At 37.6% G+C, this 15712-nt stretch overlaps 1 protein-coding gene across 5 annotated transcripts in view; it reads right to left on the bottom strand.

Moving 5' to 3' along the window:
- Nucleotides 1-1470: 1470 nt before the first annotated feature.
- ZNF81 (zinc finger protein 81) overlaps nucleotides 1471-15712 on the bottom strand; it is a 93125-nt gene continuing 78883 nt past the window's right edge. For 3 of the 5 annotated variants that reach the window (XM_065538230.1, XM_065538229.1, XM_005593435.4), the window contains one exon: nucleotides 1471-12178. In XM_065538230.1, the coding sequence (XP_065394302.1) occupies nucleotides 10470-12178 (1709 nt within the window). In that variant the 3' untranslated portion in view covers nucleotides 1471-10469. The remainder of the gene's footprint in view (nucleotides 12179-15712) is intronic. The other 2 variants (XM_045384017.3, XM_005593434.5) reach the window with 2 other exon arrangements.

The raw sequence follows: 15712 nt of genomic DNA, 5'->3' as shown, positions 1-15712 counted from the left end.
AGGCTTGAGTGCAGCTGCGCAATCTCGGCTCACTGCAAGCTCCGCCTCACCAGTTCACACCATTCTGCCTCAGCCTCCTGAGTAGCTGGGGCTACAGGCGCCCGCCACAACGCCTGGCTATTTTTTTGTATTTTTAGTAGAGATGGGGTTTCACCATGCTAGTTAGGGTGGTCTGAATCTCAATCTCCTGACCTTGTGATCCGCCCACCTCAGCCTCCCAAAGTGCTGGGATTACAGGCATGAGCCACCGCGCCCAGCCACCACAAAGCACTTCTAAGAAAAATTAAAGATCTAAATAAATGGAACCATATATCCTGTTTATGGATATGAAAACAATGTAATTAAGATGTCAATTCTCTCCATATAGATCTATGAATTCAGTTCAATCTCAAAATCCCAGCAGGCTTTTAATAGTAACTGACAAGTTGATTCTAAAATTTATATGGAAATTCAAAGAAAAACCAGAATAGCCAAAACATCTGTGAAAAAGGGGAATAAAGTTAGAGGATTTACATGATCTGACTTCAAGACTTATGAAGCTACAGAAAAGAGTAATGCTACAGTAATACAGAAGCTACAGTAATGGTGTAAGTACTGGCAGTAGTGGTACTGGCATAATAGAAAACTAAATCAGAAATAGAACCAACCAATTAATTTTTTAATAAAAATATCAAGGCAATCCAATGCATTATCATTTTCAACAAATGGTTCTGGAACAACTGGACAGCCATATGCAAAACAAAATCAACCTAAATCCTTATCTTTGGAAAGGATTTACATCATATACAAAATTAAATAAAAATGGATTAGGTAACCAAATATAAGAGCCAATATTTTAAAACTTCTAGAAGAAGGCATAAGATAAATCCTTTTTAAAACTTTTATCTTAATGACCTTGAGCTTTGCAAAAATTTCTTAACCATGACCAAAAAAGCATGAACTATAAAAGGAAACAAAAATGAATTGGACTTGTTAACATTAAAAACTTTTGGTCTTATGTTATTTAAATGTAAAGGCAAACCTAGAAGAAACTGTTTGCAAAATATACATCCAACAAAGAACATATACCTAGGATATATAAAGAACACTTACAACTCAATAATAAGACAAATAACTGAGTTTACAAATGGGCAAAATATTTAAAAAGATACATCAACCAAGATGGTATACAGATGGTAAATAAACACAAGAAAAGATGCTCGACAGCATTACTTATTAGGGAAGTGTAACTTAAAACCACAGTGAAATACCACCACACCCCCATTAAATGACTAAAATTAAAAATAATAATCATACCCAATGAAGCAACTGTAGCACTTACATACTGCTGGTAAAAATGTAACATAGTACAACCACTTTGGAAAGCAGTTTGACAATTTCTTAAATAATTAAGTATATACCTACCATATGACTAAGCCATTCACTCCTAGGCATTTACTCAAGAGAAATGAAAACTATGTCCACACAGACTTGTAAACAAATGTTCACATCAGTTTTATTTGTAATAGCCAAAAGCTAGAAATATAAATTTCCATCAAAACATGAATGGATAAACAAATTCTGATATGTCCATATAATGAAATAACACTTAGCAATAAAAAGGAATGAACATAGACGCATATAACAACATGAATGAATCTCAAACTAATTATGCTGAATGGAAGGAGCCAAACAAGAGTGCTTATAGTATTATTCCATGTGTATAAAATTGTAGGAAATGCAAACTAATCTATAACAATAGAAAATAAATCCGTGATTACCTGTGGATGCGGGAAGGATGTGGGGAAAGAGGACTGGATGACAAAAAGGCATAAGGAAACTTTTTTGGGGTGATGGATATGTTCATTATTTGTATTGTAGTGATGGTTGGAAAGGTGCACACATGTCAAAACTCATCAAATTGTACACTTTAAACAAGTTCCACTTATTGTATGCGAATTCTACCTCATTAAAACTGTAAAATATGTTTTGGGGACAATGGGAGAAATTTGGAAATGGACTAGATATATCATAGAGTTAGACTGATGATGATATTCCAGGTATGTGGGAGAATGTCCTTATTTTTAGGAGATGAATGCTCAATTATTTATGGATATGTTATATCTATAACTTACCACTGATATTTCAGGAAAAATTACATATAAATTGTTAAATCTAGATGGATGTTATATAGGTTGTACTGTGTTTTCAATATTTCTACATGATTGAAAATATACATAATTAAGATGTGGGGGAAATAATGTTACATTGTTTTATTGTCTGTCCTCTTCTTTGGGCATATATATATAATCTTTATTAACCTGAAATGCAACCAAATCTTCTCTGGGAAAATCTCCAGGGAGGGAGACATTCTCTATCTTTACTATCCTGGAATGTAAATAAATCTGAGCAAATTGCTTGTTAATGTTTAAACATGAAGAACATGAGATTCAAGGAGAATTGTCTCTGAAGAGAAGGCTAGAGTCAATCACACAAAACTGAAAAGAATAATGATGTGAAATGAATGTTGATTGGCAGAAAATGAATGTAGAAGATGGCAAAGACATCTTACATATGCATAATTGATGTCCCTGAAGAAGAGAAGAAATGGATCGGAAAAAAAATCTTAAGCAAAATAAAACTTCCCTGAAATGAATGATTGGAATGGCTCACTATAACTTAGGTAAAATTAATACACAAAGATCAGGACCAAAGCATATGCTTCCATAGATCCTTAACTTCAAGAATAAAAAAAGAATCATAGGGCAGAAAGGCACATTATGTACAAGAAAAAAGAGAGCAAGTTTGTCTAAGACTTCTCAATAATATCACTCAATTTTAGAAGAGCAGCATCTACCAAATTCTCAGGCAAAGAAAGTATAAATATGTCAATCAGGGAAGCATAATAACTATGAGTATTATGGAATAAGGGATTCATGCAAAATTTATAGAAGTAGCTGGGGAAGGTTTAGAAGTGGGAGTTAGAAGACTAGAGAAATCACTAAACCAGCCCTTTTGAGATATTAGCATAGGTGGATAAATCAGAGCTTTCAGGAAAATCTGAAAAGCCAGGCACATCTAGCTGCTGATGTGGGACTGCCAAGAGAAGCTGATGGAGAAGTCCATTAGAAGCCTTTGTGAGCCTGCAGCCAAGCATCTAGTGGTAGACCTGGGGCTACTGTTGGTCAGCAGGGCTGGAAGATGGAAAGAAGGGCTGGATATAGAGTGGAAGATAGGAAAAATTGGAACCTGCTGGGTACCTCTGCATCTGTCCTTCACTGTCTCTAATCTCAAAGACTTTCACAGCAATAGTTGCTCCTTCCCTTTGACCTTCCAAATCTCATGTAATTTCTACTTTAGCCAACTCTCATTTCTCAGTATAACCCAAACGACAGTGTAATCTAGTCCAACAGCTTGATATTTTTCTATGAGAAAAATTGCTTTATGGTGAAGTAACACTACCTGAATTCAGAAATTCCTCTGAGTTTGCTCAATTGCTTTGTTTACTTCCAAAATAGCATTCATCAAAGCCAACAACCTGTGTGTCACAAAATCAAGAACCAATTTTCCCATCCTCATATGAATTGACATCCAATTTGGACAAGTCCTCCATTAAAACACTGTTTCTATGAGCCCCTTGCTCACCTGGTATGTTTTTACCTCTCTAGCTGCTCCTTCTCATTATCTTCTATAGATACATCCTTCTCAACCCAAAGCACAAGCTTCGGTCTTACGCCTGCTTTTCCTGTTACTCCCTACATTTTCTTTATTTGGATGACACTAAGATGCCGGAAACAAGCTCTCAAATCCCACCTCAATGTCCCAAACACACAGAGTTGTAGGGGTACCTATGCGAGCTCAGGAAGTGAGGTGTATCTAATACCCATTAAGAAATTCTCTCCATGCATAGTTCTAAGAGCTCTACACAATATGCATTAACTTCTTGTTAATGAACTGTGTACCTGCAAAAAAAGATACATGGAAATCCTAATCCCCAGAACCTCAGAATATAACTTTATTTGGAAATAGAGTACAGAGGTAATTAAGTTAAAATGGGGCCATTAAAGTGAACTCCAATCCAATATAACTAGTCTCCTTATGAAAGGGGAAATTTGGAAACAGAGCCGGACACGCAGAGGGAACATGATGTGAAGAAACACAGGGAGAAAACAGCCATCTGATAGGAATAATGCGTCTATAAGCCAAATAACACCTGAGGCTCTCAAAAGCTAGGAGAGAGGCATGAAACAGTTCCTTCCCTAGCACCTTCAGAGGGAGCATGGCCCTGCTGACACCGTGATTCAGATCTCCAGTCTCAAGAACTATGAGACAATTTCTGCTGTTTTAGGCTGCCCAATTGTGGTACTTTGTTATAGCAGCCCTAGGAAAGAAATATGCTTCTTAGTCAAATCTATGGTAGGTGCTAGTGTGTACATCTTTTATAGATGAAAATCATCAGGACAGAGAAGTTAACTAACCTTCCCAACGTCACATAAGCTAGTAAATTGGTAGAGTGAGGATTGAAACCCTGGCAGATGGCTTCCTGAGCCTATCTACCTAACAACTATGCAAACTATCTTTTAATATTTTTAACAGCATTGTTCCCAGTGACTAAAAAGGGTTGCAAATGGGAGTGAATAAGTTTTAACAATGCAAATAGTTTAATACATTACTGTATATCCACCCCATAAACTATCATGCAACCGTTCAAAAGAAATATTGTTGAAGAATAATAAAGCAAGCTGCAGAGATGGTTGTATGTTATGATCTGATTTTTGAAAATCAAAGGAAACAATCCTTATATAACTTCTGATTACAGGCATGGGAACATATGTATGTCTACATATGATTATGAGCACAGAGCAGAGATTAAAACATGAAAGTGAAGTGTTCACAGTAGTTTATTAGTATTGGTTTTCTGTTAGGGAAGAATAGTGGAGGAAGAAATGCAATAAATAATGAATGTATCAGTTAGCTTTTTGCTGGGTTGTTATCATGCCACCCAAAACTTAGTGACTTAAAACAATTAACGTTTTAATCCATTATTCTGGTAGTTGTTTGGGATGGCTGGGACGAATGGCAGAACCTTCCTAATCTGGGCCAGTGTATTATTAACCTACTACTGTGTAACAAATTACTTAAAATTTAGCAGCTTAAAACATTTATTATCTTGCAGTTTCTGTGGGTCAAGAATTCAAGTGTGGCTCAAAAGATGCCTCTGGCTGAAGGTCTCTCATGAATCAAGCTATCTAGCTTACAGTCAAGCTATCTGGCTGTGGTCCTCATCTAAAGGCTCAAGTAGGGGAGGATATGCTTCAAAGTTCACACATGTGGGCCTTTCCACAGGGCTATCTCAAGATGTAGCAGCAGTTTCCCCTATGATGAGCCATCTGAGAGAGTAACCAAGCACCCAAAATGGAAGCCACAGTCTTTTTGTAACTAATCTTGGGTATGGCATCCCATTACCTCTGCCTCATTCTATTCACTAGAACCAAGACACTAATTCCAGTCCAAACTCAAGAGGAGGGGATTATATAAGAGTGTGAATACCAGGAGGTGGGGATCATTCAGGGTCATCTCAGAGACTGCCAGCCAAAGTTGCCTTGACCAAGACTGGATGCCTAGGGTAGCTTCATTCACATGTCCGGCATTTGAAAATCTGGTTGGTGTAGGGTATCTCAACTGGGATGGCTGGTCTTTGCTCCATTACTGCTCCATGTGATCTCTCTCATTTTCCAACAGTATAGTTCCGGCTTTTCCACACATAGGCTCAGGATTCCAAAGAGCTGCAAAAGAGGGCAAGCCTCATTGTGCAGGCACTTCTCAAGTCTCTGCTTGTATCATATTTGTTAATGTCCTATTGGCCAACAAAATAGCCAAGCCCAGGTGCAGGGGTTGAAGAAATAGATTCTACCTCTTGATGGGCGAAGTGGCAAAGTCACACTGAAAAGGGGCATATATTCGGATAGTAGGAGACAATGGAGACTGTCCAGACTTCTAGTTTCTGCCTAGCATGTAGACATCCGGAAAGAACACTGCTCCCATCTCTATAACAAGAATAAAGCTGGGTAATCTGCAAAAAACATAAGTTTTCTTGAACCCATCAGAGAGCTAAGATTACAGAGCAACCAACTAGCTTGAAATATAATAAAAGACAAGTGCCTCTCCTCGGTCATCTGTGGTACAGCAGGAAGGAAGATGAGGCCACTATATAAGCAGTAAGAATTCAACAAGAATTTTTAATGAATTGCTAAAGGCTGAGTGCGGGAGACTCATGAGAGCTGTAGACCTAAGGGTAGTTGGTCTCTACTTGCAGGCACTTCTCCATAGACATCCACTGAGTGCTCTCAAGAAACACGGGGGCAAGGAAGAAGACTGGAGAAAGTCTACCTCCATGGGGTAGGCCTGCAAGGGGGCTGCTGCTAATATAGAAATGGCACAAAGCTCCAATGGAACCCTACTCCCCTACAGAACAAAATCCTTAAGCCACTAAAAGAAGTGCAGCAAACCCTGTTGCCCTCAGGACACAGGTGAAGATTCACTGTGACTAGAGTGAGGGAAATGGAAAAAAAAAATTCCACCCATGATAAAAAGGCAGGATATCATCCTGGGCCCAGATGATTAAAGGCCTTCTACCAGTGGAAGAGGGCAGGATCACTAAAATATCCCACCCTCAAGACCCAGGGATTCGGGGCCTGACAAAAACCAAGGCTGGCCCAGGAAAACCCCTGCCCCCAACTCACCAGGTCAGCAAGAACCAAGTAATAACAGTTGTCTACTACTAACGTAGAGGCAATAACATGGAGCGAGACCCTCCCTGAGATGCAGGCACACAGGAAAGGCCTACAGGCCTAAAGGCAAGTGTGGTCTGGGAAAAATAAAAATTCTCTGGGCAAACCAGTGCCTACCTCAAGCATAAGATAACATTAGAGGAATTTTAAGTCTATGGTACAGCAAAGGTAACACTGGCAACAAAGAAACACAAACTCAGCCCAACTCCTGATTAGATGGATTCAATCTCCCCATGCTAATGGCCTATCAAAAGGGCAACCATGGCTATTTCCAGGAATAACTACTGTTTACCTCAGTTTCTACTATGCTACATACAACATCTGACATTCAGCCAAAAATTATTAGATGCAAAAGAGCAAGAGAAGACAACTCACCATCAAGAGACAAAGCAATCAATAGACCTAGACTCAGTTGACCTAGTAGTTGGAACTATCAGACAGGGAGTTTAAAATAACTGATTAATATGTTAGAGGATATTATGGGCTGAGTGTGTGCATCCTCCCCAAAATTCATATGTTAAAATCCTAATCCTCAATGTGATGGTATTAGGAGGTGAATGAAGCCTTTGGGAGGTAATTAGGTAATGTGGGTGGAGACCTCATAAATGGGATTGGTGCCCTTATAAAAGGGATCCCAAAGAGTTCTCTAGCTGTAGACATGGGAAAATACAAGGAGAAGTCAGCAGTTTGCAACCTTGAAGAGGGCCGTCACCAAGACCTAACCATGCTAGATTCTGATCTCAGACTTCCAGGCTCCAGAACTGTGAGGAATAAATTTCTGTTGTTTATAAGCCACCAAGTCTATGGTGCTTTATTATAGCAGCTCAAACTGACTAAGCAAAGGATATAGTGGAAAACATGAACATGCATGAAAAGATGGGGAATTTTGGCAGATATATGAAAACTGTAAGAATCAAATGGAAATATTAGAAATAAAAATAAAACATAACTGAGTTGAAGAATGCCTTCAATGGGCTTATCAGTAGACTTGACAGAGCCAGGGTAAGGGAAAAAACATCAGTGGATTTGAAGATAGATCAACAGAAATTATCCTAACTGAAACACAAAGAGAAATGAAGACTGAAGAAGGATACATATATAGGGATGAAGATATCTGTAGCATTTTTCTACCTAACACAGTGTGTCTTCTGGTCACAAATTATTCACATTACCACCCCATGCAAAATATGTTCACCCCTATTCCAGGACCTCCAAATTTCTCATCCAAAATTGTGGCATCAAGTTCCAATCCAGGATCTCAAGTCTTCTGTAACAGGTTCAGTTGTGGCTGAGGTTCCTTGGGTACAGTTTTTCAGTTTCTTGATCCAGATACCTGTGAGCTAAATGACAAGTTATATGTCCCCCAACACACACCCAATATATACAATGGTGAGATAGGTACAGGATAACTATAATAGACACTCCCATTCAAAAAGAGGAAGACCAAGAGGCACATATCAGTCACTGTTCCATAACAATTCTGAAATCCCACAGAGCAAATGTTGTCAGTTCCCTTGGCTCCAGGGGCAGATAATGTTTCTTGATTAGGGCACAGTTCTCCCTGGGATGGCTCCCCAGTCCATTTTAATATATTGTTCTTGGGTCTTCCCTCTGAGATGTCCTTCATTTTCCATAAGAAATGGACCATGTTTGCATCTGAGTAACTTTCTCAGCTTGTATCCTATTCATAGAAGTTAGGGAGGGGAATCCAGAGGCCACTTTTCATTTTGAACTGTTGCAGTCCCTGGAAGTCCAACCTGGAGGTGGTTTTACTAGTAAAACTCTATTAAAAACTTTGTGAGTTTCCTATGAATCTGGTTTGGATCTACTCCTTTTCCCAAATGCCACATCAGCAATTCTTTTTAAGATAGGTCTCTCTCCACTTTGAGCAGTATGTCAGGCTTCTATGGGACAATGTCATGATTTTTAGAAGCCCTTAAATTTAGCTGAGATGGTCTCCTAAGCACCAATTGAACTATTTCACACATTGTAATAAAGAGTCTTACAGATACAACCATGATTTGATCTTTACCCTGAGGCTATTATCTACCTTGAGAATATTTAGATAGCTGGAGAAACTAGCGATGTGAAACCGTTATTTTTCAACCCAGCAATCCTTGGCTTTTCCGTATTCTGAATTCTGCTTGCCAAAGAAACAGTTATTTCTTTAGTTCATTTCTCTCTTTCTGTATCTTACCATATGCAGCTAAAAGAAGCAAGCTGATACTTCTCATATTCTGCTGCAAATCTCCTTAGCCAGATCCATAAGTTCGTTTGGTCCATTCTCTATCTTCCCACAGAGTATGGTGATAACTGTTTTTCTATATTTTTCCCTACTAAATAACATGGCTTGTCACCTATCCAACCTTTGTTATTTGAGGAAAAACAGTTTTCCTCACTGTTTTTCCAGTTTCTACCTGCCACTCAGACCCAAAGCCAATGCCACATGTCACGTTTTGGTCCACTATGCCCCCTCCCCCAAACATATACTTTCAAATATTACTTAGCATTTTCTGTACAACAAACTACCCCCAAAACTTATGTTGCTTAAAACTATACTCATTTTATTTATCTCACAATTCTGTAAATTGGCTGGAATAACTGGTATGGCTCTTCTGGGCTAGGCTGGCTCAGCTGGAACTAGAGGTCTTGGAAAACCTCACTCCCAATTCTGACAATTGGCAGGCTACTTGGTCTAAGGGGCCTCAGCCAGGCTGGCTCACCACTGCTCCATGTGGTGGTTCCTCACCCCCCAGTAGGGCAATTTGAGATTTTTCAAGTTTGAAAAGAGCAGCAAGAGAGGGTAAGCTTCAAGGCAGGCTTTGCACACTTCTCAAGCGTCTTATTGATTCTCTTTGCTAATTTCCATTGGCCAAAGAAAGTCACATGGCTAAGTTCAAAGTCAAGTAATAGATAAAGAGACGCTACTTGGGATGGGAGGAATCTGTGGCTACTTTGCATTGTACCACAATGAAAACAAACAAGAATACTAAGTCATGGAAACGAGTACAAATGATAGGATTATATTTGTGTATCCCTATAAAATTATATCTGCAGATGTGTATATATATATAAAACCAAAGTGACTTATAAATTGTGGATTCACTTGATAGAAATATTCAGTAAGAAACATATTTGATAGACATATTCAATAAGAAACATTTGATGGACATAAATATGTCCATCATAATTTATGATGGACATAAATTTGAAAAAAAATTTAATATTCCTCCTGTTATGCACTGTGTTCTGCCACAAACACCCTATAGAACTGACAGTAGGTCTAATCAGTTATATTATTTTGCTGCACTACCTTTCATTTTGTTATCACTTTAAATTGCTTAATATAACACAGTAAATATGACCATCATTTACATAATTTTGCATTATCCTTCCTATAAATAATTTGGTAACAATTTGACTTATGATACTTTCTATAGGAAGGCTTTTCCTGACAACGTTTTTCTCAGTATGACTTCTACTATATTTCATGAGGCTGTGCAAATTCTCTCTCCGTCAATGCATTTTTAAGAGAGTTTCTTCTGAATAATTTTTTCCATCTGAAGTTAGATAGCCTGACGCTTTTCCTTATACAACATATTCATATAGGATCTGTCTTGGATGAATTTTGTAATATATAGTTAGACCTGACCTTTGTCAGCCTTATAAGGCTCTCATTTTCAAGAAACAGGATTACTTTCATGTATGAATATTGCGATGCATACTGAGAACTGATTTCTGGGTGAAGCCCTTTCCACAGTCACTGCATTTATACGGTTTATCTCCAGTATGAATTGTCTGATGCTTATTGAAATTTGACCTATCAGTGAAGGCTTTCCCACATTCTGCACATATATATGGTTTCTCCCCTGTGTGAATTCGTTGGTGTACTTTGAGATGTGGTTTCTTGGAGAAGGATTTCTCACAGTCAGGACATTTATAAGGCTTCTCTGTAGTATGAATTCTCTGATGTGTAATCAGCTCTGACTTCTGGATGAAGGCCCTCCCACAATCAGCACAAACATAGGGTTTCTCTCCAGTGTGAATGGTCTGGTGTTTATTGAAATTTGACCTGTCGGTGAAGGCCTTCCCACATTCAGCACATATATAAGACTTTTCTCCAGTATGAGACTTCTGGTGAGTATTGAGATTTGACCTGTTGGTGAAAGCCTTCCCACATTCAGTGCATATATAGGGTTTCTCTCCTGTGTGAATTCGCTTATGCATCTGGAGTTGTGACTTAGAAGGGAAAGATTTCCCACAGTCACTGCATTCATAAGGCTTCTCTCCAGTATGAATTCTTTGATGTGCAATCAAGTGTGCCTTCTGGATGAAGGCCTGCCCACATTGAGTACAGATATAGGACCTCTCTCCTGTATGAATTCTCTGATGCATCCTGAGTGTTGATTTTTGGGTAAAGGCTTTCCCACACTCACTGCATTTGTGATGTCTCTCTCCAGTGTGAATTTTCTGATGTATATTGAGGGCTGAGTTCAGGGAGAAGCCTTTACCACATTCACCGCATTCAAAGAGTTTTTCTCCAGTATGAGTTGTCTGATGCCTGAGTAGAGATGACACCTGGAAAAATGATTTCCCACATTCATTGCATTTATAGGGTTTCTCTCTAGTATGAGTTTTCTCATGCATAATTAATTCTGAATTCTGGATGAAGGCCTTCCCACATTTAGTACATATGTAGAGTTTTTCATCTCTATGAACTCTCAGATATATACTGAGTAGTGGCTTCTGTGTAAAAACATTTACACATTTGCTAAGCTCATGAGGTTTTTCCACAGTATGAATTTTCTGAGGAGCAAAGAAGTCTGACCTCTGGGTGAAGATCTTCTCAAATTCAGTACATGTGTTTGCTTTCTCTCCAATGGGAAATTTCACATTTTGACTGAGTGAGCGTTTGAGGCTGAGGACTTTTCCACATTGATTACGTTCACAGAACTTCACTCCTGTATGTGTATTTTCGTGGTGATTATAAGAAGAGCTCTGGGTGAAAACCTGACCATGCCCAATAGTTTTATCCAGGTTCTTTGCTGCATTGCTTTTATTATGAATATGTAAGTCTAAATTATGCTTAAAACTCTTCCCAAATGAATCACGTTTATGGGGTCTTTTCTGTGAAAGAATGAGGTTTGGGCTTGGATGAACAAATTTTCCAATGTCTTTATATTCATAATTCCACTCTGTATTCAATATTTTCTTATTGAGGAAAGAGGTGTGACTCAGAAGTTTGTTTTGTTTTTCCTGACATCTCTTTATCTGTTCAGCATCTTGCCACAATTCTTCTAAAATGGAGTATAATGAATCATCTCTTGTATCTTCACCCTCCATTTCACTATGAAGTGTAGATTTTCCAGAAATTCTTTTCTGGGAAGGCTTAATTCCAAATTTCCCATCTAAAAAGAGAAAGAAAAAGTAAAATTGACACAAACAATAGACCACAAGAGATTAAAAGGTACACATAAGCTAATACAAGCTGAACACATGGAAATCAGTAAATCTCATGATGACAATGATGACAGGAAATACATATATAGCACTTTTATGTGCCAAACTCTTACATGACACTTACAACATTCCAGGCACCGTTCTAAGAAATATATGCAGTCACACATTGCTTGACAACAGGGATACTGTCTGAGAAAGCTGTCATTAGGCGATTTCGTTGTTGTGCAAACATCATAGAGTATATAGTACTTATAAAAACCCAGATGGTATAACCTACTACACATCTAGGCTATATGGTATAGAATATTGCTCCTAGGCTACAAACCCATATAGCATGTGACTGTACTGACTACTGCAGGCAACTATAATACAATAGTAAGTATTTGTATGTTTAAACATATCTAAACATAGAAAAGGTAATGCATTGCACTACAATGCAGCAATGGCCGTGATGTAACTAGGTGATAGGTGTTTTTCAATTTCATTACAATCTTAAGGCACTCAATATCATTATGTGGTCCATGACTGTACATATGAACTCATTTAATCCTTTCAGAGGTCCTGTGAGGTATCTACTACTACTATCCACCTTCTGTAGATAAGAAAAGTGAAGCTCATGACAGTTACATAATTTGCCATACAACATGGTTATTAAGAGTGGGAGGCTGGCGTTCAACATAAGCAGTCTAGTTCTATTTTGGTAGGAAGCTTGGCTATTAGGTAGGGTGGACAGAAGATTGATAATATAAAAGTTTTCAGGAGAAAGATCTAGGAGGGCCTACGCTTGGAGTTTAAGTACTCATTAGCTTTCAATTCTAAATCCTCATTAATTTTGCTTATCAGTAAAAATACAAAATTCATGTGATAAAAATAATTTATTCATGTCTATAAAAATATTGTAGTCATAGCCATCCTAACCTATACAAACAATAAATAGATGTCTACACTCCAACTCTCCATCCAGGTATAATTGTTTTCTTGGACCTACATTATATATATATAACAAAAAATAGCAGAGAAGACAAGTCATCTGTGGTAGAGACTGAAAGCTATCCACTAGAATCTGTTCCCCCATTCTTTTGCATTTAACAGAGTAGCATCCAGGCATACGGATGCCCAGTCATAGAGCATTTCTCAGTCTCCTTTGAAATTAGTGTGGCCATGTGACAACGTTCTCATCAAGAGAATGTGAGAGAAAATGACGGTGCCACTTTCAGATGGGAGCATTGAGACCACAGGCATGTTTTCTCCACACCCACTTCTACTTTCTTGCTTACTAAAACCTGGACTTGGCAGAAACACAGAGACAAGCACGCAGATCCCACAAAAATCCTAAGAGATGGTGGAATAATGTGTGTTGGAAGGAGGTTGGATTCCTGAACAATCATGAGCAATGAGGTTTCCTATAAGAGGGAAATGCAATTCTTTACTATTTTAGTCACTATATTTGACAATCTATTGCTACAAGTTAGCGTTAGCATAATTCAGACATTATTCTTGCCCAGGGTAGGAATTACAGATGTTTCCATTCCTAGTACAGTACATGAGACATATTAGATTATTGATAAATAATTTTAACATGAATAAATTATACCACTGGCTTTTTCAGTAAGAGATTTTTAGATACTGAGAATGCTCTGAGTCATCAAACCCACTTGTCCCCCTTTAGTCGGTTTGATACTGTACTTCAGACACATGTCCCATCCAAAATCTCATCTACCTATTCTTACGTTGCATTTGTATTCTCACACATCTGGATTTAATTTATTCTGGAAATACTAAGCACTGGATTCCTAGGCATGGTTTTAGAAGCAATTCTACTTTTTACTTTATTTAAATTATAAATCCCTTGCTGTACCAGACAATTATTTATTACATCACTAGTACCAATGTTCATCGTAAAAAATTTGTTCCTGCAATAAATAGCTTCTCTATACCTCTCCTGAGCACCCGATTCTATGAACAGTACATAAATGAAGAGTCATCAGTCTAGAAAAAAGAGCTGCTCATGCGAGCTTACATTCTACTTGTCACAAAGATGCCTCAAAAAAGAGTGCAGTTTATTTTCAAATCAGCTTAGCATTTTCTTTTGTGCCATTAAAAAAGGTATGTGTGCTTCATAAAGCAGTTTAAGAATTTTTTACTTGGAAAATTAATCTAATCATATTGCTAGTAAATTTTTTTCTTCTGAATGTCAAAAGCAGGCACTCTCTATGCTACTCATTTTGCTAATCCTTGTAATAGACTCCTAATTATAACAGAAACACAATGTGTAAGAGGGTAAACTTTTAAATATTTGGTGCCATTGTGTTTACTTCCCAATAACAATCTTTGTTGAATTCCTCTCAGTAGAATTTTTTTTTAAAATCCCTCTAAAACACAGCAAAATTCTATTCTTATCACCCACAAATTCAATTAGTTTATATTGGTAAGTATTTTCTTCATGCTTAGCATTTGAATAATGAAAATAAGATACAAGCTCCTATTTTCAGAGATTTTCAAAAATTACTGGGGGCAAAAGCATCTGGGACATGGGGAAACAGAAATGGGGAATAATAATAAATAATGGAGTAATAAATCTGGAGTATGTAAGGGCCTTTTTATGGAATAGATGAAAGCCTGAACACAAAAGAAAAATGTCTATTACCTGGACAGGCAGAGCACAAAATAATAAAAAGCCCAGATACACAGATACACTTCATATATGCCAGGCATTAAAAACAAGGCGAACGATTTGAAGTAAGCATAAATTAAGGAAACTGTACAGATAAAATTTTCAATTGGGAATAATGGTAATCTTATAGATGGCACTGAGAGAAAAGTTATTGGTTATGTGTTATATAATATGGAATAACTGTAAGATTAGTTCATAAAGGTAATGACAAAGATAAATGCAATGTCTTAGGTAATGAAATCTATCAGTAGCATTTCAAAGATTAACTGGAAACAAGAATGGAATCTGCAGCTTCCATTTGGAACAGAATAATCCAAGCATAAGAAAATACAGACTTGTTTTGGAGTAATGTTACTGGAACTAAGATGAGAGGCGAATTAGTATTCTTTAAAAAAGAAAAAATAGGAATTGCAGAGTAATTAGTAAGAGAAGACAGCTAAGAGGGAAGAAACAAGAAACAGCAGAATCTGACAAAATTTGGAATGTGAGGATTCCTGATTTGGGTAATGATGAGGCCAATTCCTCCCATATTGAGGATGACTAAAGTAGACTATTCAATGGGAATTGTGTGGTATGCAGGTAAGTAAGTACTAGAGCACAATTATAATACAGCACCTAGTGGTGTCAACATGGAAGTCATCAGAATACAAATAAAAACCTTAAGTGTTCCAAATGGAAGACCCCTTTGAGTTAATTACTATTGGAACAGATATCTTGAAGACAGTAAATGGTACTCCTAACTAGTGCATCTTAGTGGGGAAAAAAAGCCTCTATGAAAAGTAAATGAGACAATTAGGTACAAATAAAG

Source organism: Macaca fascicularis, chromosome X (genome assembly GCF_037993035.2).
Source record: "Macaca fascicularis isolate 582-1 chromosome X, T2T-MFA8v1.1".
Lineage (NCBI taxonomy): Eukaryota > Metazoa > Chordata > Mammalia > Primates > Cercopithecidae > Macaca > Macaca fascicularis.
The sequence above is the reverse complement of the archived record's forward strand: the minus strand, read 5'-3'. Positions and strand labels throughout refer to the sequence as shown.